The 24,624-nt window shown below is 38.6% G+C and overlaps 1 protein-coding gene across 1 annotated transcript; it reads left to right on the forward strand.

Annotated features, from left to right (window-relative positions):
* Positions 1-1,665: 1,665 nt before the first annotated feature.
* SMC2 (structural maintenance of chromosomes 2) lies at positions 1,666-23,101 on the forward strand. Its single transcript, XM_065747086.1, has 24 exons — positions 1,666-1,861; positions 2,793-2,942; positions 3,588-3,710; positions 4,464-4,502; positions 4,641-4,751; positions 4,920-4,964; positions 5,467-5,700; positions 6,455-6,604; positions 7,251-7,484; positions 10,318-10,477; positions 11,013-11,130; positions 11,852-11,990; positions 12,174-12,293; positions 12,566-12,770; positions 13,295-13,430; positions 16,645-16,769; positions 17,216-17,409; positions 17,680-17,823; positions 18,082-18,276; positions 18,837-19,037; positions 19,771-19,887; positions 20,852-21,012; positions 22,541-22,688; positions 22,893-23,101. Exons 1-24 carry the CDS (start codon positions 1,694-1,696, stop codon positions 23,013-23,015), a joined length of 3,540 nt encoding a protein of 1,179 aa, XP_065603158.1. The 5' UTR covers positions 1,666-1,693; the 3' UTR covers positions 23,016-23,101.
* The last annotated feature ends 1,523 nt before the right edge of the window (positions 23,102-24,624 follow it).

The raw sequence follows: 24,624 nt of genomic DNA on the forward strand, positions 1-24,624 counted from the left end.
GGATGAGGAGATATGGTTTAGCAGCTTGTGGCAGCAATGGGAGTGAGTGGACGGTTGGACTGGATGATCCTATATGTCCTTTCCAACCTTGTAATTCTGTGATTCTCTGATAGTATCCTGTTTCTGGGAAGTCCCTGGTTAAGGACAGAAAGTATGTATTTTTCTGAGATCAAATCCAACAGTGGCTCAGCTTGTTTGGAATGAGCTTTCTACAATACCAGAAACAGTTTTTAGTGACTTCCATTTTTTGTTCCTCTAGATAGGATTTTCAAATCACCAAATAAAAGCAGTATTTATTGTGGCAGCACAGTTGCACCATCATCCAGAGTCTTCCTGATACTTGAAAATACTTTTGCTTGGTATGGTGGTCAGACATCATCAGCTGACAGGATGTTGTTAAGCACACCCTGAATACAGAACTACCAGAAACAGTGCTGTCACAACAATGCCTTAAAATGATGCAGTGATCAAGCTAATCTACTTCCGGAAGTGAGTAGTTATGCAAAGAGGTTTTTCTTTAATAAAAGCCTGTAATTCGGATTACTTCAAATGATTAAAAAACGCCTTAATAGTTAATTCAGTAAAATCTGTTGACTACTGCAGCTCCCTAGACCTTAATAGTAGCACTGAAGCTCAGCTGGCAAGGGAATACAGAAGTCCATCTGCAACACACTAGTCCATCTTTATAGTGCAACAGCAGCTTCAAGGGAAACGCCTGGACCGAAAGAATGCAGCCTTGACCAGAAGCTAACACTCCCCAACTAGACCCACCCCATTCCCACGCCCCTCAGGGGCGGAGATCCGCCATTTTTGCGCCTTCCCGCCCAGTCCTGGGAGGACCCCACCACTCCTTTCCTCCTGGCAGGGCTGCAGGGGTCCTTCAGGGAAGAAGCTGCCCAACTTTTTCGCCTGACTTGATGGCGCCTGCCGCCCTCTCTACCAGCGGGCTTCTGTTCTCTTTATGCTCTATTTTATTTCAGAAGTATACTTAAGAGAGATAGGCTTCTCTCTTCCCTTTTCGGGGCAAGTATACCGGACAAAACAGAACCCCTGTGACAGGCAGCGTTGACATTAGCCATGGGCGGGCACTTCCTCCGACCGCCTCTTCCTCTCGGCGCCGAAATTTCAAACATTTGTCACGGCAGCAGCAGCGGTTTCGGTGAGCGCTTCAGAGGGACTCGGCTGCTCCCGGCAGCCATTAGCCCCTGAAGGCTGTTGGGGGAAGGAGGTTAGTGGGGGCTAAGGGACGGGCGCGGGGCTGTGTCGGCCGAGCTGCGTAGCGTTGTCTCCCTGCGCTTCAGTGCGGCGGGCGGGAGTGCGCGTTGGGCGAGCCGTAACGGCCGGCTTCGTGACAAGTGTGGGCTGCAGCGCTGAGCGCGCTACACGTAGCTACGAGCATGACAATGGCCTTGTTTAACAGACGCAGTGCACATGGGGTTGTTGGGGCGCTTACTGGATTCGTGGTCCCTTGTGATTCCCTGATGGAAATTTCGTGCGTGGTATTTCTGTTCTGAAAGGCGCGTTCCCCTTTTCTCAGACGTGTCGCTGTGTCAGGCATCCTCTACAACTTGTTCATTTTGCGTTTTATTTTGTTTTTTATTCTTTTCCGTTACAGCACGTAGAGTTACAATCCTGTCCTTCCGTTATTCGCTTGGTAGAAGCGCCAGCCTGTGGACTCGACAGCTGAAAGAGGATGTACATCAAGTCGATTATACTTGAAGGATTTAAATCCTATGCTCAGAGGACAGAAATCCGTGATTTTGATCCTCTCTTCAATGCTATTACTGGCTTGAATGGTAGTGGCAAGTCCAACATCTTGGACTCTATCTGCTTCCTGTTGGGCATCTCCAATCTATCTCAGGTAAAGAGAGAGGGCAAATTTAAGTCAGGTCTCCTTTATGTCACTAACCTTTCATTTCAGTCTCCTGAGCAAAACCCAGTGTTAATGTAGACCTGAAGTGTTATTCCTGTTAAAAAAAAAAAAAAAAAGTTATTTGTTTGGATTCTTCAGTATGCAAAACCAATTTTGCTTATTCTTTTAAAGTTTGAATTAATTACATCAATTTGCTGCAGTAGTGCAGAGGCTTAAGGCTTCTTAATTTAAGCTAAAAATATCCACTAAAGGGCAGCAGCCTGAAGCTTAAATGCTTTTGAAGCTAAAGGCACCAACTTGTGCACTTTCAATAAAATTCTGCACTTCCACATCAGGTCTTTGGAATTTGATCAAGATGTTCCTGAGAAGAAACGAACAAAAAAAAAAAAAGAGGAAAAGTCGTTTATTGTAGTGAGTTTTTGTCTAAAGTTATGGCTCATTTGTTACTTAAAAAAAAAAAATACATATATATATATTCATATATATTGCACATGCTGAGACCAATTCTAATTGCTGCCCTAAGGTGATTTTCTTGCCTGTTCTAACTCTAGGTTAATCCAGCAGGCCTCCAAGGAAGACTTTGTTTCTTTTACTAGTGCACTGCATTAGGAATGATAGATGTTCTTTATGTGAAGGTACTAGTGGCTGAACTAGTTTTTTATTTTTTTTTAAAAATCCACTCCTTTTTTTTGTCAGAAATGTCACATAGAAACAGTTGGCAAGTTCTGGCTCACTAAAACTTGAACATTCTGCCGTTGCTAGATGCACTAGCATCTTGCTTTTCTGGTACCTCTCTTTACCCTAAATTTTCAGCTTTATAGATAAACCTCTAGAGTATTCATTCATCTTGCCAAAATAGAAGAGCACAGCAGTGGTTTGATTTCTTTTAAAAGTTTATTGATCTTTTCCACACATTTAGGTGCGAGCTTCAAGCCTCCATGATTTAGTTTATAAAAATGGTCAAGCTGGAATTAATAAAGCAACTGTGTCTATCACATTTGATAATTCTGACAAGAAACAGAGTCCACTGGGATTTGAAAATAACGATGAGATCATCGTCACCAGGCAGGTGAGCACTTAATATACATATATTGGCTCAGAAAGCTGCATACGTTTTTACTGTATTAAACAGAGTAACTTTTCAAGAGGAAAAGGGTTTTTTCAAGAGTTTTTCAAGTCCTTGAGTTTTTGCAATTGTGGCAATATTTCTACTGTGTTAGTAACAAAAAGCATAGAAGTGGAACCAGTGTACTAGATTAAAAATTGTAATTACTTGGGAGATAAGAGTAATTTAATTAGATGCAGTATATTACTAATGTTTTCTATGGAGTTATGTAAAAGCATGGTAGCAGTGAAGTGATGTTCCTAGTAAGTTCTAACTTTCTATCTCGTGGCTTTCTTCTTCATTTCTAAACTTCATCTTGAATTGTCTCCAAAACATGGAACTTTTATAAGAAAACCTGCATAGTTTAGGAATTTCTTGTTTTGAACATATCTTCACCCTCTGTAACTGATCTTATTTAAAGCTTCAGTTAGGACTGAAAAGACTTTTGAAGTATCTGCAAGATCTGTTTTTGTGTTCTGTATGGTATGTGCACACAAAGTGGGAATATATGGAATTTGCTCTGATATTTTGATTCATTTAATTATTTGGTCTTGTAATATCAAGCCACTTTTAAATCACTTGAAGCTTCTGTTTCTTTTCCTTGTCTAGGTTGTTGTTGGAGGTCGAAATAAGTATCTTATCAATGGTGTGAATGCTTCCAACAATCGCGTGCAGGATCTTTTCTGTTCTGTTGGACTCAATGTCAATAACCCTCACTTCCTCATCATGCAGGTATTATGCCTACCTCTCTAAAATTCAGAAAGAATACTAGTGGATTAACACTTTTTCTTTTACTAAAGAAAATCAACTTTCAAGTGAAAATCAAGTATCTATTCAGTAGCTTAGATTTTTTTTTAGCTGTATTTCTTGTTAGACAGTATTTTGTATGAAGTTAATATACTTGCTTTCTTAAGTCCCACTTAGAAAAAGATGAGCTGACCAAATTACAAAACTATTGTAAGCGTTAATAGAGGAGCTAAATCAACCATAGATAGAAAATCAACCATAGATAGATGTTCATGGAATAGCAAAACAGTAGAATTTACTTACTTCAAATGGAGTTGTCCTAGTTATTTATTTCTCAAAAAAGATCAGTTTAGCACCCATTTTATTCCCTGCCCTACACTCCTTTACAAATAAGCCAGATTATCAAGCAGTCAATTTATAATTAAGAAGTTATTTGAAATCAGGAAGTCAGTAAGACTACCAGAACAAAATAAATACAATACCACTTTACTCGGATATAAGAAATAATGTGGAAGCTCTGAAGGCCATTTCAAGCTTGCTGCTTGAGGAAAGGACTTGTTAGTTCTCTTGACATTTCTAGAACAAAGCAATTTATGAAACTAACTTATCTTTACAGTAAAAGAAAATGTTTAGCACTTGTAATAAAGTGTATACATTGAGAATGTGGTTTTGAATGTATTTTTTACTACTGTAGGGTGATACATAATCATAACTCTCCTTTTTTCTTTCTCTATCCAGGGACAAATTACTAAAGTTCTAAATATGAAGCCAGTAGAGGTGAGAGAAATTAATATTTATATATATATTTTTTTCTGGATAAGTGTTCTAGAAATATAATATGTTCAACTTGATTTGGATTGAACCAATGTGTCATGATAAAAATCACCAAAATTTTGTCAAATTATTTTATTTTAGATTCTAGCTATGATTGAGGAAGCAGCTGGTACTAGGATGTATGAATGCAAGAAAATGTCTGCCCATAAAACCATAGAGAAGAAGGAAGCCAAACTGAATGAAATTCGAAGGGTTGGTACTATGTGGGAACATTTGCTAATGATACTGAATAACTAGCTCAGTGTGTTTTTTATTTTTGACTTGCAGACTTTCATTTCTGTATGTGTTTCTACATGAGTATGTATTAATGCTACGTGAGTTTTAAAAATCTGAATACTAATGTTCTGGTTTGTATTTCAGGTCATAGCTGAGGAGATCAGTCCAACTCTAGAGAAACTGAAAGAGGTATGGAATACTTAGAAAAGTGGTAAGAGTCTTTTAAAGAACTGAAGAAATACTTTCAACTATGTTGAATTAGTGTGTGGAAGATGAGGCATGATATTTTCAGCCTTCATAGAATCTTTTAGGATATAAAAAATTTATCATCTGTCCAAATACAGAGTGTAGTTTGCAGGAACTGCAAGAAATCTGGGAGAGGAAAATATAGAGAAAAAGGCAAATGAGAGTAGAAAACATGGAAGTCAAATACTTATCTTAGTTCTTAAACTTGCCTCAAGTGGAGTTTCTATTATACAATCAACTGTACAAATATAGCTTTGTCTGTGATTTAACTAAGATTTTCTTAAGTAAGTTTGCAGTGTACCGTATGGAATATTATGTAGCACAGGGTGTCTTTCCTCTTATCTAATAGTAATCTCAGTAGAAATGCTTGTAAGTTTTCTATAAGAGTACTACTCTAATTTTTTTCCACTCAATTTTAATTTTTTTTTAATCTATATATTATCAGGCACGAGTGTCGTATCTTGAATACCAGAAAATAACACGAGAAGTGGAGAATTTAAGACGCATCTATGTAGCTTTTCAGTATGTTCATGCTGAAGAGATGAAACATCATTCTGCTCATGCTTTGAAGGAAGCACAGGTAAATAAGAAGAAGATCTTGGAATCAATGGCAGAGAATGAGAAAGAGATAAAGGAACTTGGACAACAAATAGCAGAAATGGAAAAGAAAAATGATAAGGTAAGTGAGAACACACTGTAAATAAGTTCATCTGAAATTATTAATAGAAGGAGGTATAGGTGAAGGAAATTTTATTTGTAGATAATGCACACTTTGATTTTATTATTCCTATGATGGATTGTTTAGATTATGTACTGCTCACTCATCATTAGCCGTTCCATAACAGGCATTACTATTAAGTTTCAAAGTCTGAAATACTTTATTTCCAACTGCTGTAAATCATAACCCAAGCTGAGAGACTTCTGCAAGGATCAGAGTCCTATTCAGTAATTCCTCGAAAAATCTGGATAATTTTGTCAGGCACTAAAATGAGACTAAGTAATAACTGAAGATGATAAAATTTTTCCCTCACATTTCCACTCTGTGCATTTAGTGGAAAACTTTATTGGATTTTTTTCTTTTTATTTTTTGTCTGTTTCATATGAAATGAACTTGAAGTGGGAAATACAAAAATCACTAGTGACCTCAGCTATGGAGGTAGAAAATTTGGTTATGTATGGAGTACCCCACAGCATTTTTTCATGCATAAATGCAACTCCTACACTTCCTCTACAGGGACGACATCCCTCTAACTACATTTGAGTGCTATCAGTGGCTTCAAATTGGTTTGGATTTCTGTGGGAAGAGATGTTCTAGTCAATTTTTTTGAGTCTGTCTGCTTCATCAGACATGCATCTCCTGTGCGTAGCATGAACAGAAGATGAAATCGTAAATATTGAATAATTGTACACATTTCTGTTGTTTCTGCTTGTAGGAATTTGGTACTAAGTTACATTCACTGGAAGTCACTCTTTCAGAACTCCAAAGAGCTGATGCTAAAGCACACAGTGATCTTGATCACAAGACGCAGAACTTAAACAATGAAGAGAATAAGCGTAAAGAATTGGTGAAAATCATGGAGGAGGTAAGCCCTTTGTGTAAGATTTTCTTTGATGTAATTCCACTGTAATTTCTACTGATGCAATTCAGAGTGAGCAGGGACAGCAGGTTTTCCTTACCTCTTTGGAGTTGATTGGAAAGAATGGCATCAAGAATTCAGAAACAAATGATGGTGTTACTTGATTTGCGTGCCACAGGTAGTAGACAACCACTAAAAACAAATATGATGTATTTATGAAGGAAGTCCAGCTCTCTACTGTTGATATCTGTTTCAGTTTTGGGAGGAGATCCCAGCTGCATTTGGGAAACCTGCTATTAAAAGAAAAACATCTGCTTCATATTCTGGATGTTTAATTCGTTTCTATTACAATAGGATCACAAAATCCTTTACAGTGAGCTGTTTTTCCTAATTGAGCAGTTATCATTTCTTCCTCTATTTCATTTTTTCTGTAGATGTTGCATTGAGTGTCCTCTTGGGGCAAGTGCACACTTGAAATATGTTCAGATTGTGAAATCAAAAAAGGCTGACAAATGGTTTAAAAAGCTTTATTAATGAAACTAATCACAGCTGTGCATCTATCTTACCAACATAAATTTAAGTTAATAGGACTTGTTTTTGTTTTTCTTGTTTTTTTTGATTTGTGTTTTGTTATTGCTGTTTTTTGCTAAAGGAATATAAAGCACTCACATCAAAGGAAAAGGAAATAAAGAAGATACAGGAAAGACTAAATGATTTACAGGAGGAAAGTGAAAAAGATGCAGAAGCTTTAGCCACAGCGCAACTGCATCTTAATGCTGTGTCCACTGGCCTGTCTAGTGGCACCAGTGATCAAGGAACTTCTCTTGCTGACCAGATGATGACCTGGAAAAATGAGATTAGCAAAGCAGTAACAGAGGCTAAACAGGTAAGAGTCCAAGCTCTTCTGATGCATGCACTGTTGCAAAAATTTGTAGAACATCTATGCAAGGTATTTTGGCACAGGCATTAAGACAAGGTTTTTTATTTTTTATTTTTTTATTTACTAAGCAGGCTGTTTAAGAAAATCCTTGGGCTGATACAAGGAAAAGCTACAACACTGCCTTGAGGAAGCACAGAAATTGGTATTGGAGACATGATACAGATGACTGACAGTGTAGAATAGGAAGCTTAGAATAGGAAATTAAAGTATTTCAAATCAGATGTGTCTGAACAGAGAGTTTGGGAGGAATTTCCCTATTACATTTTATGCTAGTCACATTAGTGAAACACATGATAAGGCAGAAAACTTGCTGTGGCTATTTTGATGTTGGAATTTAAATTTTTGTTGATGAAGGTGCACCTTCCTGCAGTGTCTCAGGCACGGACTCAGATGTAAACGATCCAAATCGTTTATTACAGGTTTTAACATCCCTTATATACTTTCACAATTTCTCTCTTGTAACTTTCCCACCTGCCCTTACATATGAACAATGTAACTTCCCAGAACAGTCCTTAACCATGCATACAGGCAATTATCCAGTCAGGGCTGTGAATCTTCCCAAACCATGCACTCTTCCTCCTATTAGGGCCTGCCATCATGCAGCTTACTTGAACTTGTTTTCCTCTTCTTCTGGGAGTGTCCTTGGTTCTCAGCCTTCCTTTCTCATGCTGTTTATCCTGTTCCACAGCTGCAGCTCTAAATATACTTTTTATATTCCCACACCTTCCTTGACACACTTATGGAAAAAATCTTTTGGGGAAAGTAACAAGGGTTTCTCTGTACCGTAATATTTTGCTTTGCTTCTTCTCTGTCTTTGGTACTGTGCATGTGGTAATGCAGGTTATTGTATCCAGGAAGTACAGTGGAATAGTTCATAGAATGATAGAATGGCATGGGTTAGAACAGACCTCAAAGCTCATCAAGCTTCACACAAATCTTCTTAAAGTCATCCAACCTCCCTGAGCCTTCTCTTTTCCAGACCAGACTTTGCAAGTGTCCACATCCTTCTAGCAGTTTTACTGGCTTCGTTGCCCTGCTCTTCAAGTATAGTAATATCTTTCTTGTATGATGCAACCCAGCACTGCGCACAAGGCCTCAAAGTGAGGCTGCAGCACCACTACGTGTAGAGTATCTTCTATATCTTCTGTGCCCCTCCATCCAGATCACTGAGAAAAATGCTGAACGGCACTGGCATCTTAACATTCAGCAGTTTGTACAGGGTACTGTGAGGGACAGTATCAAAGTCCTCACTGAAATCCAGAAAGATTACATCCACTGCCTTCCCTTTGCCCACTAAGCAGGTTATCATAGAAGGGGAGAAAGTGATATAGGGTCCTAGCTTGGATGGGAGCCTCAAGGATTGCTGCGCCCAGCCCTTGGTGAACCCAAGTTGATAATGCTGCGAATGACAGATGTAGGAGGGCACTTTTCCTGTCTGGCTTACTCAGAATGTGCAGCAGGAAGTTACTTTCATCATACTTTAGGAATTTTTAGAGCTTGCTGTTGTGAGAGAGTTGTGTTCCCTGTTTGTCTGGGAATTTATAATCACCCTTAATGGCGTAACTGATCCAGAAATTTCACCCAGTTCTCTATAGGTTAGCTGGACTATAGGTGGTTGTCAACAGTTTGCGGGGCAGTTCAGCCCAGTTCTATGACAAATGGGGCAGGGGGACCCACAATCCTATGCCATAGGAAAGGAAAAAGGGGAAAGATTAGAGAGATGGGCTTAAAAACACAACAGCGGCAGCCATCTGAGGAGGAAAGCTAATTTACTAAATGAGTTACCAGAATGCAAAATAACACAGTGTAATGCATAGTGATGCAACATTAATTGGAATAGAAGCTAATAAATCAAATAAAATGAGAGAGAGGGTGTCCAAAAACCGAAGGCCTTATTCTAATGCTGAAGGCAAGACACCTGGGGAGTGCACACACAGCTGGGAAGAGAGGGATCTCATGACTTGCCAGCAGTTTCTATCTTTCCCTGTGAGTGGAAAATGGTAACAGAACAGAGATGCAAAGTCCTCTGGGGTTTGTAGTTCTCTTCTGAGACAGGTATACACAGAACTATTGACCATCCATGGAGCTGGAGCATTAACTCTTTAACTCCCAGTGTACTACATGATGTTATGATGTGGAACACTGATAACAGAAGTCATAAAACCACGACAGTAGACAGCTAGTACTGAATAATCAGTAACCCTCCATCCTAGCATTCCAGTCTTGGAATTCATCCCACCAAATCTCTCAATGGTATTGTTGATCTGGGAATTGGTCTTGTGTCAGTTTTTTTTTTTTCACATGCTGCATGCACTGGTATTTCATCTGTGTTCAGAACCCACAACGCTCCCTGGAGCAGCACAGGTGCTTCCATTAGCCTTGCCACCCTCAGACATATACAGTGATACACCATCCCTGACACACCTCACTGTTCCTAATGCAGTCTCCCTTCCTCATCCATCTTAGTTTGAAGCCCTCTCAGTCCATCTCACCAGGTTACAAATAAAATATTTCCTCTAACAAGATAGCTGTGTCTCATCAGCATGTACAGACCAAGAGTGCTGGTACCCAGAAACCCCGTCCGAAATATTTTTTGCTTTTATATCCAGATCACCCATATCTTCAGCTTTAAGGGCCAAGGCTGCTATTTACTATTCTTGCAAACAGTGGGGATTTTTACAAATTAAGGGAGAAGCTGGCTGGGTACATATGTTCTAAATCTGTTGCCAAAGATTATTCCTAAATATCTTCTGGTTCCACGTTTTCTTATTCCTTGCAGGCTCAAATGAAGTTGAAATACACACAGCAGGAGCTAAAAGCAAAACAAGACAAAATTAAAAAGATGGATAGAGGATACAAGGAAGACCAAGAAGCATTTGAAGCTATCAGAAGAGAAAAAGAAAAAATAGAGGATGAAATAAAAAAGCTGAGATATGAAGGTTTTTATATAGACTTTTGCATAATTTTGTGGGGATCTGGGAAGGAATATAGGAGAAATGGGAAAAACAACTATACTGTTTTCACACATGAGGAAATTTATCTGGTCAAAATCACAGAGGAAGTAATTTGAAATGATTCAGTTTTAAGTACTGCAAGCTAACACTTACAAAGCTTAAGCTTAAACTTGGGAAATGACCAGCTTTCCTGTTCCTTCCTGTTTTTCCCTGTATAAAACTTCATAAATGTTGTATCTTATTCCAGGTAATAATTGTTGCAGAAGATACACAAAAGTGTATATTGATAACCCTGAATTCATTTCATCTCCTATTTAGGGAATAACATTATACTTCTTACTCTTTGTGCCTTTCATTTTGTGAAAGACAATATTAACATTTGTCTAAAATTGAAATTTTAAAACAATTTTAGAAGTTTTATTTCAATTAGCTGTTTCCTATGTATGTATATAAACAGAACAGAATGCTAATTTTTAAACTACTACTATGTTTTTGTATTCTGGATGTTTTTATGCTGTAGATACAGAACGAGAAGTCCATGTAGCAAAAAAGAAGATACTGAGTTCTGAAATCAGTTCTCTGAGAGTACTGTGTGAAAGTATAACAGCAAAGCATCCTTATCTACAGTTTCAGTACAGGTAAGATCTCAGTGTCATCCTGAAATACATTTTAAAGTGCTGTTTGGTGCGTTTTATACATGAATTATGAGACTTTAAGAATTGTTCCATCAATTTCTTGGCTGTTGTTTTTCTCTTATTGTTAGTGAATAATGTTTTGCCTGTCTGAGACAAGAGAACGGGTTAGTAAAGTCATGAAATACTAGCTGAATTAATGGGCAGTAGGGAAGAGGATACTGGTCTTAAAATAATATGAATTTAAAAGTTATATAATGTGGTGCTGCAAGTTGTTAAGTCATTAGCTGAAATTTTAGTAATACAGCAGTCTAACCTGCAAAAATATTATCATTGATTTTCAGTCCTGTCTGAGATCTGTGAATAAACTTGCTTTGTGGAAGTCAGTGTTGTATCTGTCCTCCTCCAAATATATGTATCGTTGGATTTGTTTTCTTAGGTAAAATCAACCTGGGCATATTCCTGTAGCTGTGCTAATAATAGAACCTGGACTATAACCAGTTGAGAACTGTGTGAAGAAATCATGCTAAAATTGGCTTTGTAACTGACATTTTACTGGGAAGTCTCTTGCTGTAAAGTAGTTAAATTAATAATTTCCTGTTTATCTTGTCTGATAGAAGTAGAGTTTCTTCTACCACTATAAACAATATTAGTTTCTAGTATAGTTTTTGAAGATGTCAGAAGGAGAACCAAACGTGGTTATCGTAACTGATTTTGTTTTTTTAAGAAATCCAGAAAAAAATTGGAATCCCAAACGTGTGAAAGGCCTTGTTGTAACTCTTGTCACCGTGAAAGATATATCCACAGCAAAAGCCATAGAAGCAGTGGCTGGAGGAAAGCTTTATAACATTGTTGTGGACACAGAGGTATGTGCGTCACTAGACGAGCATGTGTTTAATGACCTAATGCCTGAAAGGCAATTTGGTCCTGTGTACCTGTTAAAAGTCAGAATTATCATATGTAGATACTGTTGATGAAATGGTGCTATTGGAATGCCATATTGTCTTAATATTCAGATGTTCTCTGAAAGATAGCTTTTCTCATTCTAGGCTACTGGCAAAAAGATTTTAGAAAGGGGTCAACTAAAGCATCGGTACACCATCATTCCACTAAGCAAAATTTCAGCCAAGTGTATTGGATGTGAAATCATCACACTGGCCAAAAAACTGGTATGTAAATAATTACTATATTTTTCTTGTATGTCTTCTTAATTTTTTGTAGCATAGTATAACAGCCATACTATTCCTGTAGGGTTTGAGCGTTTCTTAATTATTTTTCCCCTCTGTATCCTTGAGATGTCCAATGTTTAGATGGATTTTAATTGTCTTGCTTTTAAATGAAATTATGTTTTAAAATGCAACGATGCTTTTAGAAATCACTTCTATCGAGATAAGATTGTTGTAACTTAAGGCATACTAATTGCATTTCACTTTATTTCTAGATTGGTCATCTTGACGTGCATATAGCCATTTCTCTAATTGATTATGATTCCGAGCTACAGAAGGCAATGGAATATGTCTTTGGCACAACGCTGGTCTGTAGCAACATGGATAAGGCTAAGAAAGTGACTTTTGACAAAAGAATAATGAAAAAAGCTGTTACACTTCAAGGAGAAATATTTGACCCTCAGGGCACCCTTAGTGGAGGCAATTACTATTTTTTATTCATATACTAATTCTTTATTTTTATTTCTTTACTGTTCTGCATACTTCTAAAAATTGAAAGAGTCATTTTTGCATAAACTTGTACTTGAGATAATGTCATCTCTGAGTAAAGGTATAGTGGTTGTACACTGAGGTATGTCTACAGTTAGACTAAGAAAGAAATGAAAAACTATTAGCATAGTAGAGTTTATATATATATATTAGATACTTATTTGGCTATTGAATCCTGGAAGAGATTGTAAGGAAGGGTTTGAATTCAAGCATTTCTTGGAGCATTTCGTAATTAATTTGAGGTAAATTAATACATGACATTATGTGAAATTGTTTGATGTCACAAAATTAAATTGTAGTCTCTCCACTGAGAATGATAGCTTAGTAATTTTTTTGTTTTGTGACGAAAACAAATCTCTAACTAAACCTGCTTCGTAGCCAACTTTTACAATTCACCATTTGCCTGTTAATATAATTCCTATTAGATTAACTTTGCTCTTTCTTTCTCTGAACAGGTGCAAGCTCTCGTGTTACCCCTATATTGTCTGAACTTAAAACACTGAGAGAATCTGAAGACAAACTCAAAATGAAGACATTTGAACTTGAAGCTGTAGAGAAAGAGCTGGCAAACTTTCAGAATGCGGCTGAAAAGTAAGGTTTGCAGTGTAAAAATGTCTTGTTGTTTTTCTTATATTGCTATAAAGACATTTTGTGTAAATAAATAATCTGTGGGGAGGGTAGGACTTGTTGAGAATTAAATATTTAGAAAATAATGATTCCTCTGTCTAGAATATTTCCTCTGTTGTGACTGGTGTATTTTCAGACATGTCAGGTTGCAGTGGATGGCATTCCTTCTTTCTATTGTCTACTGCACCACTGAGCTTGATGTTACCAGCACGCTTGCTGATAGTGTTGTGGGGTAAATAACTCCCAAGGATGGTACTTCACAAAGAAATTTTATAGGTGATGGTATATTTTGAGTAGTTCTATATAGATAGGATACAAATAATACAAAAGAGAGGATGGCTCACCTTCAGGATGACAAGGCTCGCAGGGGACTCCACGTGGGAGAGATCTCCAAGAAAAGATCCTTCCCTGGTGGTGGTCAGCCCTTAAATGGGGTTTGGGAGAGGTGGAGCCAGGCTCCACCCCTTCCACTCACACAGGTATATCACCTTCACCTGTGCCCCTGTGGCTGACTAGGTGCTCACCTCAGGTGACCAATCAGTGGTTCAGGCCGTGATTCAGCAGTTCCCATACAAGTGTACACGATTCCACTATGCAATGAAGAGCACTGGTCTGAAAACAGGGTGCTACAGGATAACACTTGTGACTGCTCTCCATGACCATAGAACCCCTGACCACATCTCTCTGGTTGCAACCGTCCAACCAATTCCTTATCTGCTTTCAAATCTGAGTCTCCCATTTACAGATAAGGCTGTGGTCTGGAAACAAATCAAAGGCCTCACAGAACTCCAGGCAGATAACATCTCTTGCCCTTCTTTTGTCTGCTGATGCCATCGTTTGATCATAGAAGGCTGCCAGATTGGTTAGGCATGATCTGTCCTTGGTAAAGACATGCTGACTTTTTTAGATCACCTCACCTCAAATCTGCCTTAATATCTGTTACAGGGGAATCTGATTCATGATCTTCCCAGGTACATGTGACTTACCGGCCTGTAGTTCCCTGGGTGTTTCTTTCTGCCTTTCTTAAATATGGGAATGAATTTCCCTTTTTCCAGTCATCAGGAATCTTGGATCACAACCATGATTTTTTGTAAATGATGGAGAGCAGCTTGGCAACCTCATCAGCTAGCTCCTTCAGGACCTTGGGATGTTGATTGGCACCCTTAGACTTGTACACATTTAGTGTTTAGCTTCTCTGTTCTGTTATAGTGGGACAGGTTTTGCATGCTCACCACTCACTCAAACATTCAGATATATGAGAGGAATGGGAAGTCTGACTGTCAGTGAAGACTAAAGCAAAGAACTCATTCAGTATCTTAGCTTTCTCTGTGTTGCCAGTTCTCCCTTCTTGTTTATTAGAAGAGGTACATTCTCCTTGGCCTGTCTTTTCTGATCACTGTATCTGTAGAATCTCTTCATCTTACTTTTCATGTTCCTTGCCAAGTTTAGTTTCATCTGTAAATTGACTTCCCGGGTCGCACCTCTGTATGTCCATGTGATATTGCTGTATTCTTCTCAGGCCACACATCCCTGCTTCCACTGCCTGTACTTTTCCTTCTTTCCCTGTTTGACCAGTAGGCCCTTGCTTGGCCATACTGCTTTCCTTCCTCCTCTGCTCAATCTCTTATGCTTGTGAAAGGAGAGCTCTTGCTCTAAGAAAGACACCCTTAAAGAGCTGCCAGCTCTGATCTGTTATGTCCCTAAGGATAGCTTCCCAGGTGATCTCATCTAATTATTACTCAAACAGCTGAAGTTAGTTCTCCTGAAGTTCAGGGTCCCAACCCTGTTAGATCTGTACTTGAGATCACAAACTTGCCTAGGGATATTTGCTACAGCCTAGACTGCCTCTATCCTAGCTCTTTAATGAGCTCCTTTGTGTTAATGAGCACCAGGTTCAGTAACTCTTCACCTTTGGTTGGTCTATCCAATTCCTGAACCGGGAGGTTGTTCTCAATGGATTTGAAGAATCTCCTGAGTTGTTTGCAGCCCACTGCATTTCCTTCCCAGTGGATATCTGGATAGTTGAGATCGTCCCGATCAGGATAAGAGCCTGGGAGTGCAACACCACTTGTAGCTGAAGCAGGAAGGCCTTGTCAACAGGCTACCCTTGATCAGAGGGCTGCAATAGATCCTGACCACCAGCTGTCATTTACTAGTCTGCTCTGTAATTTAAACACGTAAATTCTCAAGCTGGTAATGGATGTTTCTCAGGCAGCTCTTAACAGTCCCTCTACTTCTTAACCTAGAGGGCAACTCTTGTCCTGCCTATCTCTCCTAAAAAAGCTTGTAGCCTTCAGTTGCAATATTCCAATTGTGTGATTTGTCCCACTCTCTCTGACAGCTATTAGGTCAGAGTTTTCTAGTTGCACCATGATTTCCATCTCCTCCTGTTTATTTCCCTTATTTTGTAATACCCCTCAAGAATTTCAGTTTGTGATAATTCTTACTATTCTCCCAAAGAAATTTAAAGATCCTGAAGGAGTCTGAATATTTGAGTGATACTGCTCTAAGAATGTAAGTTAGAGTATCTTAAGTATGTTTCAGTTTTCAGCTATTCCTTTTTACTAGTTGTGTTTTTAAAAGTAGAATTTAAAAGATATATTTAGTCAGTCCTAAAAAAATCCCCTGAGTAGGTAGTGTTGGACAGTATGGTATCTACCAGCTGGAATTATTTTCCAGATTGGTTTGAGTCATAGCAGATTTCCAAAAACATGACCAAAAGGAAGAAATTAGTTTTGCTTTCATTTACTTCTTTTTTTGTTTGTTTGTTAAACGATTTTCTTATTATACTGGCTGGAAAAACATGAGCTTCAATTTGTTTCCAAGCCTTGTGTTGCATTTGTTTTTAGAATATATTGTCAGGGCTTCATAACAATGAGTTAAATGTATAATATTTAAAATTTAAATATATAATAATAATATAAAACTTATCTGCAAACTTCACAATTACTTTTAGACATATTTGAATTTATATATTTACTTACCTGTATTTTTATTAAGTTCTATTGGTCTTCCATAAAATATAAGCTTATTTGTTTTATAGTTGTCATTGCTGTGACTTACAGCTATCACTTTGGAATGGGAATATAAGCATTTCTATATGTACTTATTTCAACTTGAAATTGAAATGCTGGTTACCCCTCACTATATCAGCATACATCATTATTTATCTTCAAAGGTACCAGCATCTACAGCAGCAGTGGGAGGTGAAGTCTGAAGAGGCAGAGCTTCTGCAAACTAAGATTAAGCAAAGTGCTTATCACAAACAACAGGAAGACCTGCTTGCTCTGAAGAAAACTATTGGTGAGACAAATATGTTTATCTTGCAACTGAAAGATAATTGCAGAGAACATATTTGGCAGTTGAGTAGCAAACAGACAAAGGAAAAAATAACTTTGAAAATAGCTGGCAAACACAGGTGGGGTTCAGATAAGGTTTTTCATGCCCTTCTAAAGGTTTTGTCCTTGTTAAGGGTTCCATATACTTTGAAGTAAAAGGAAAAAATGCTTCTGTAGGGACATTTTAAAATGCATTTAATCCTATATCTGTGTGATTACTGGTACTTACATCCTGAGATACTACTGGTAGCAGTATCTCAGGAATTATTGAAATAGGTGATTTCAAAAAAACTGGAGAAAAAAAAACCTGTTTTTTTCCTAGAAGCCTAGACTCTTATTTCAGAGAGAGGCCAGGATCTAAGCTTAAGGCTAAGAGCGCTGTTCTATCTTAATACTGTACTTTTGATTCAGAGGAGTGTGAAGAGATATTAAAGAAAGCTGAAGAGAACCAAAAGAAAGCGGAAGAAAAATACAAGGAATTGGAGAATAAAATGAAAAACGCAGACTCAGAACGTGAGAAGGAAATAAAAAATGCCCAGCAGAAACTAAATAGTGCTAAGAAAAAAGCAGATGATTCAAGCAGACAAATGAAAGAAAAGCAGCAGGTAAATCTCACGTTTGTTTTTACTTGCTCAGTGCCACAAGCGTTTCCAAAAGTCAGTTTTATTCTCCTGCAGTTTCAATCCTTTCAACTTCACAACTTATATTACTCTGTCATTACTGACCCGTAAAAATTTCTGGTGCTTTTGTGGTGTTGCTCCCTTCAACAGAAGAGCAAGTATTGTGTTATCTTCTACGTTATTTATTCCATCAAATTGAATGTTAATTCTTTCCACTGAAACATAACCTTAATAAATCTGAAAACATCTGTCTAGGAAGTTGATGCATTGGTTCTGGAACTTGAACAGCTAAGACAAGAGCACGCCTCATATAAGCAGCAGGGTGAGGCGGCAGAACAAGCGATCGTGTCCTTGCAGGAGCAAGTCAAAGCTTTGGAAGCTGTGGCAGTTAAGACAAAGGTAAAAGTGAATACTGTGTTTTGTTATTAGTTTTGATGTTACTGAGGATCCCTTAAAGCTTAAATTGTATGGTGAATTTATTTTATTTTATTTTTATTTTATTGACGGTGCTATACTATGTTTAGCTTTGACAAGATTTGGGTTTTGGTTTTTTTTTTTCCACTTTATTAACGCGTTAATTTTTTCTGCTACTGTGCCTTACAATTATATAACATCTGCTTCTGTAGGAAGTTAATAGCCAACCGATTTTCTTAACAGAAATCTCTAAAGAAAGCAGAGGAGGAGCTGGCCAAGCAAAAGGAATTAATGGCAGAACAAAGTAAAGATATTAAAGCCAAATCTGCAGAGATGGAGAAATACAGAGGGCAAAATAATGAATTGCAGCTCAACATTAATGCATTAGAACACAACATCAGCAAGTATCAACAAGAGTCTGCTGATGCTGCTTCCACGGTATTTCAGAATTGTGCTTTTTTTTTTTTTAATCTTGTGTCCAAGAGTGATTATTTCCTTGGCAAAGGAAATAGCCCTTTTTAACAATAAGCTCTATTTGCAACTCTTTATGTGAAAATTTTCCTCAGAGGTGGAGTGGAAACTATAAATTGTAACATATCGTTGTGGATTCTTAGAAACTAAGTTACAGAAGGCGATCAATGGAGGAACAAAAAAACCAACAGAAAACAGTCTGACATTATGGACAAACTGGGTAACCAATTATAGAATCTAACCCAGGTGCTCAGTGACAATGGCTTAGTACAGATAGAGAAAAATATGTTCTAAGTAAGATGGAACTGTATACATGAAAATTTCCCCCAAATCTTGATCCCTCTGTGGTCTTGGAAATAGCATGAAGCATGGTGAAGGGATCCATCTATGTTACACAGGAGTGAAAGAATTGATGCTTTGTTGTTTTGTTTTTTTTTTTTAAGATAGTTGTGGGTTGGATTTCATTGTTGTTCTAATTGAGAATTTAAAAAATAAACTGAAGCATCAGCATGTCTTCTTGTGTACAGCTGGACAAACTGCTGGAAGAGTATAAGTGGATAACTTCAGAAAAAGAGCTTTTTGGTCAGCCAGACACACCTTACGACTTTAAAGCCAACAATCCCAAAGAAGCAGGTCAGAAGCTGCAGAAACTGCTGACAAAAAAACAGAAGCTGGAGAAGTCCTTGAACATGAGAGCTATGAATTTGCTTTCTGAGGCAGAAGAGAGGGTAAATGTTCCACCTTTTAACCTTCAAAAATTTGAGAGTTTGGGTATATTGCATTTGTAATATAGCTTTACATTAATTTTCATACACTCTGTTTCTAAATACATTGAAAATTAAATGTAATCTTCATGAGATAGCAGCTTTTTGTTAGATCATACTAGTTTTATATTTTAAACTGTTACCTTTGCGTGCTAGTAAACTAAGTTGTACATAACTTATAAAACCAAAAATTTCATTTCACAGCCCTTTCTAAGCTGGCAGCAGTAGCATTAGGCAGGCTTTGTATCCGTTACAGTATGTCTCTAAGAATCAGATACGTTGTCATGATCAAGACAAGAAGCAAGATACCTTGAAGGTGTTCTGGCATTGTCTTAGATTCATGTGTATCCTGAGAGTGTTCCAGTTTTGTCTCAGGACTGATTCACTGACCTAATATCTCTAATAGAGTAGAACTGTCCTGTTTTCTCTGTGTGCTTTCATTAGTATCCTTTCCTATACAGAAAGAGAAATGAAGCACAATTAACTTGTAAACAAAGTGCAGCTTCTGGAGTAAGACTGGTTTTCACCTTTGCCAAGTGTTGGAAATTCTAGTGCTTTAATTTGCAAACATACCCTAAAAATTAAATCCTGCGTACAGCTAAACAAATGCTTTGGATTTCAATCTTGTGACTAATTTTTCTGTTTCTCAATTACACTCCCTCTGTTTTGTGCTTTGAAATTACTTTTCTTGGATAAGTACAATGACTTAATGAAGAAAAAGAGAATTGTAGAGAATGACAAGATAAAAATTCTTGCAACTATTGAAGAGCTTGACCGAAAGAAGAATAGAGCTTTACACATTGCTTGGGAGAAGGTATGTTACTTGAAATCTAATTTTATCATTTTAGCATGTATTTTATCTTGAAGATCAGATTCATCTTAGATCACTGTTTTGATGTGAAAAAATCTTGTCTTTTTCTAGAACTGATCCCCATGCCTATTATTTAAATTACAGAGTAGCAACTTATGTTTTGTCCATTTAAGCTTACTTTTGAGTAGGGCATGAATTCTCTGAGAACTGTAGAGACAGGCTCAAATTTACAGAACTACCATTTTCTTTTAGTGCCCACAAACTTACAAGTTAAGCTACTGGCATACAGAAGCCAGGTAAAATATTCTGGCTCTGTAATAGATGCATGAAATCTGTGTCCATGGACCTGGGCTCCTGTTTCTGTGCCTGATAGGCTACGTAATACTAGAACAAAACAACAGCTTATGTTTCATTTGTCCAAACATTGCTTTCTTACTAGTTCTCTCATGAAATATTACAGAAGTTTTCCCTTCTGCCAGGAGAACTTGTACTCTTTGGTCTTTGAGAAAATTGGCTACGCCAAGTCATGTAGCTTAAAATGCTCAAAACTGTTTTCATAATACCTGTGTTCAAGATACTACTGATGAAATAGTGCTTTTTTGTTACACAAACCTTCTTAACAAAATGTAGTGATTTGTATTGAAAGTGTCACAGGTAATAGAATAAGTACACTCTTGGATGTGTTCGTTGACCTTTTAGTCTTTAATCTAGCTTTGAATCTAGGTTTATTCTAAAAACATCCTCTCAATATGTGACATCTGGTTACGTTATTCAGGAGGAGCTGTGGTGGGGAGGATGCTCTTTTTCAAGGTGCTTGTGCTTTTCATAGTCTGTTAATCAGTAGAAATCACAATTTAGAAGCTGGTAAATCTGAGGTGTGGCATAACCATTTCCCTGGTTAACAGGACACAAAAAAGTGCATTTGATTCTTAGCATGCTCATACATCTTTCCTGGTGTCACTTCTAGGTGAACAAGGACTTAGGTTCCATCTTCTCGATGCTTCTGCCAGGAGCCAAAGCTATGTTAGTACCATCTAAAAATCAAAACATCCTGGATGGTCTGGAGTTCAGGGTTGGCTTAGGAAACATCTGGAAGGAAAACTTACTGGAACTCAGTGGTGGTCAAAGGTTGGTAAACTGGTTTGTTTTTTGTTGTCTTTTTTCCATTGTAGTTGTGGATATAGATAGTATGTCTAGCCAATTATACTTCAGAACTATAATGTAAAAGAAATCAGTCTTTTCCACAGTAAGTCAGAGACTGTCTTCTTCCATCCTGGCTTCATATTTAAAGAACTATTGATTCAATTCCTCTCAAAGAAGAACCTGACTTTGAAGAAGGAGGAGCTTAGCATATAACAACAAGATTCTGTTCCATGGAGTGCTGACAAAAATGTGTGATGGAAAAACTGCAGTAACTGGGTAGCATAGGTACTGTTGACACTGAGTGCTCTGGTCTTCTTTGAGCTGCAGTCTTTTGGGGAAAATAGAGTACTACTGTAGGGAAGTGACTGAGCCAACGGAGCCTGTGCTTGCAGAAACCTGGCAGAAGGGGCAGATGATTGCTGTGGATGACTCCCAGCCTGATGGAACCACATTTATTGTAACATTTTGAAACAGATTCAGGAACCCTTAGATCCTTTGTACGATGCAACCCAGCACTGCACACAAGGCCTCAAAGTGAGGCTGCAGCACCACTACGTGTAGAGAGAGTGTCAGCTCATTGGCTGGCTGTGCTGTGGTTGTTGCACCCCGCAATGGGCTTTGCCTTCCTGGCTGTCAGGCAGATGACCTTGGCTGCTGCTGAACCTGCAGTCACCAGCAGCCATGGGTCTCTCTCTTCAGAGCTGCTCTGCAGCTGCTTGTCTCCCTGTTTGTGCCTGTGTCTGTCATTGCTTCGCTCCAGGCGCAGCACCCGGCGTCCTCCTTACACTATGTGCTGTTGCTGATTGTCTGGTGTGTGTAGATGTCTTTGCAAGGCCTCTAGTCCTTGCAGGGAGTCAACAGCTCCTCCTGGTTCAGTATCATGGTAGTCTTGCTGAGATGCCTTCTGTACCCCTGCATCCAGATCACTGAGAAAAATGCTGAATGGCACTGGCCCTAGAATTGTGCCATGAAGAATTTAGGCCCATGGATTTAAGAACAGTGAGCTTCTGTAACCCTTCCCTTACAATTTTGATCACCACAAATGGGATGTAGCTGCTCCCTTAGTAAGTCGCGGTCCTCAAATTCAGAGGACAAGGCAGCCTAGGATCTAACATGAATATTAAAAAATGAGGCAAAAATAAAAAAGAACAGATCAGATGCCTCTGCCTTCTTCCTTTCTTGGGTGATCCACTTCATCTGTATGAGTCCAATTGTTTCCTTAGAGCTCCTCGTGCTGTAGGAGAGGAAAAAAAAAATCTAGATGAGAGATTGTAACCCAACCAACCTGATCTGCCAATAAAACAATAAGTAACAATCACTGTTTCTAGCAAAAGGTTTCATATTTCCTAATGAAAAGTTGTTTGCTGTTGGCAGCAGCTGTTATTGTCTTTCTCTCCCCAGAGCTCACAGCGTGAATCTGCTCCTCAGATTGCATTTTAATACTCCCGGACAACTGTTTTAATGAAGCCTCTCAAACAAGAGCACAAAACAACTTTCTCTTTCTCTGTATTAGATCATTGGTGGCCTTGTCCTTGATCTTTGCCATCCTTCTCTTCAAACCTGCTCCAATTTACATCTTGGATGAAGTGGATGCCGCCCTTGACCTTTCTCATACTCAGAATATTGGACAGATGCTTCACGCTCACTTCAGACAATCCCAGGTAGGCTCTTGAAACTGCTGTGACTTTGTGCATTCACCCAGCACGCTCCATCAGGCTTTCAATGAGCAATGTATCTATTTTTTTCTTTAAGAAGATAATATCAAAGGGAATTAAAAGAAATCCACTTTTTTGAAAAGCTTCCTGTGTTTTTATCATCTTTATTTGGACAGCAGCATTTACTTGAAGCTTTCTGTTTTGTTGTAGTTCCTTGTGGTGTCCTTGAAGGACGGAATGTTTAACAACGCCAACGTCCTCTACAGGACCAGGTTCATCGACGGTATATCTACAGTTTCAAGACACAGTCTGCTAAAAAAAAGCAGCTGTTGAATGAAGCCAATAACTGCAAAGCTGGGTGACACACGACACAGCAAACATTCTGCATCTGTTGACCATAGCAAGCCCCAGAATTACCTTTTATTTTGATGTTACTTTAACCTTGTTTTATTAAGTCATAGTTTTAGGCTTTAGCTTTTGTAGCAACTGCTATTCATGGCAGCCCCCTGGATCCTTTGTATCCGCTTTTAGTGCTCGTAGGTTTCAGAAAGCTCACTGTGGTCTTAGTGAGGGAAAAGTGAGGTAGGAGTAGATAGCTGTGCAACCTACTTACTTGTGAGAAGTACAGCAGGCAGCGGTTTAACTGCTAAGATTTTTTCTTCAATGATTTAAATAAATAATCAAACAGAAAACTTCAGTTTGCTTTCTTCCCTTGCTGTCTTTCACCCAACAGGGCTCAGTTAGAATTGCAGTTTAATGTGTCCCTGCCTTTGGTGTAAAATCCGTAGGAACACATCTTCACTCGGAGCACCCCGAGGCAGCAGCCACTCAGCAGAGCACACGGGCAGCGTGGAAGGGAAACCAAGCCACACTCAGCAGAACTGCCCCGTTCTCGTGGAGGGGGCTCAGTGTGGCAGATGCTTCTGTAACCGATTATGGGATAGAGAAGTAGCCAATGTACCGCAACACCAGGTTTGCATTCCTGTAGTGCACTCATCGCCTGGCCTTCCATACATGCGTACATGAAACACACACCCACCAGATGTAAAAGAATATGTACACATCTGTACATATAATGAACATGCTCACAGGTGAAATGTATCCCACTCCCACCCCTAAAAGTTCACCTGCTTTGTGTTTGGGGCAATACCATAAAACACTCAAGAGGGAGAGGAGAAAAAATGACCAGCTACTGCCAGGAAACAGGTCATGCATCTTTTATTTAGTTTTACCTTTTTGGTAAGCAACAGGGTTTTCTTTCAGTCCAGGCCCTTTACATACTTTGACAGTACAGATTGCAGTGAATGTGATGGAGATCTTGCAACGTTAGAAAACTTCTCACTCTACATCCATGTAAGCAACAGCTTGTAGGTCAGAATGAGTACTAGTGGCAGGTCTGTGCACTGCACTCCCAGTATACAAAGCAGCATTGCAGCAGCACGAGGATGCCCACGCTGGGCAAAGTACAGTGTGTTTTACATAGTGCAAACACTTTTAGAGGAAAAACTCTAGGAAGGCCACATCTATTTATTTATTTATTTTTAATGCCGTCGCGTTTACAAACGAGAGGGGGTTAGAAATCAAGCCTCTGACTGAATTAACTGTCGTACAGGTAGGTTCTGTGTATAGGCACGTGTTTTAGAGAGGGGCTCTGAATCTTCTGTAACCACAAGAAAGACATATTGCTTTGTGATTCAGACAATAGCAAAACACCTCTAACCTTCCTAATGCTGGCCCAGAGCTGTGAATACAGCTGTTCTTACAGTTCCTAGAATACGCTCTTCCCTCTTAGTGTAAATCCCCAATAAAGAAAGTCAGGTTGCTACTGACGACAAGTCCAGTTCCCCTTACAGCCTCTCGCCCACGTGAGGCAGTGCCTCCATGTGCTCCAGTCCGCAGTGAAAAATGAGATTACCACAGGTCTGGAGACTCTTTGTAACTG

This window comes from Cyrtonyx montezumae, unplaced genomic scaffold (assembly GCF_038088225.1).
Source record: "Cyrtonyx montezumae isolate F1298 unplaced genomic scaffold, pur_monq_1.0 scaffold_41, whole genome shotgun sequence".
Taxonomy (NCBI): Eukaryota; Metazoa; Chordata; class Aves; order Galliformes; family Odontophoridae; genus Cyrtonyx; species Cyrtonyx montezumae.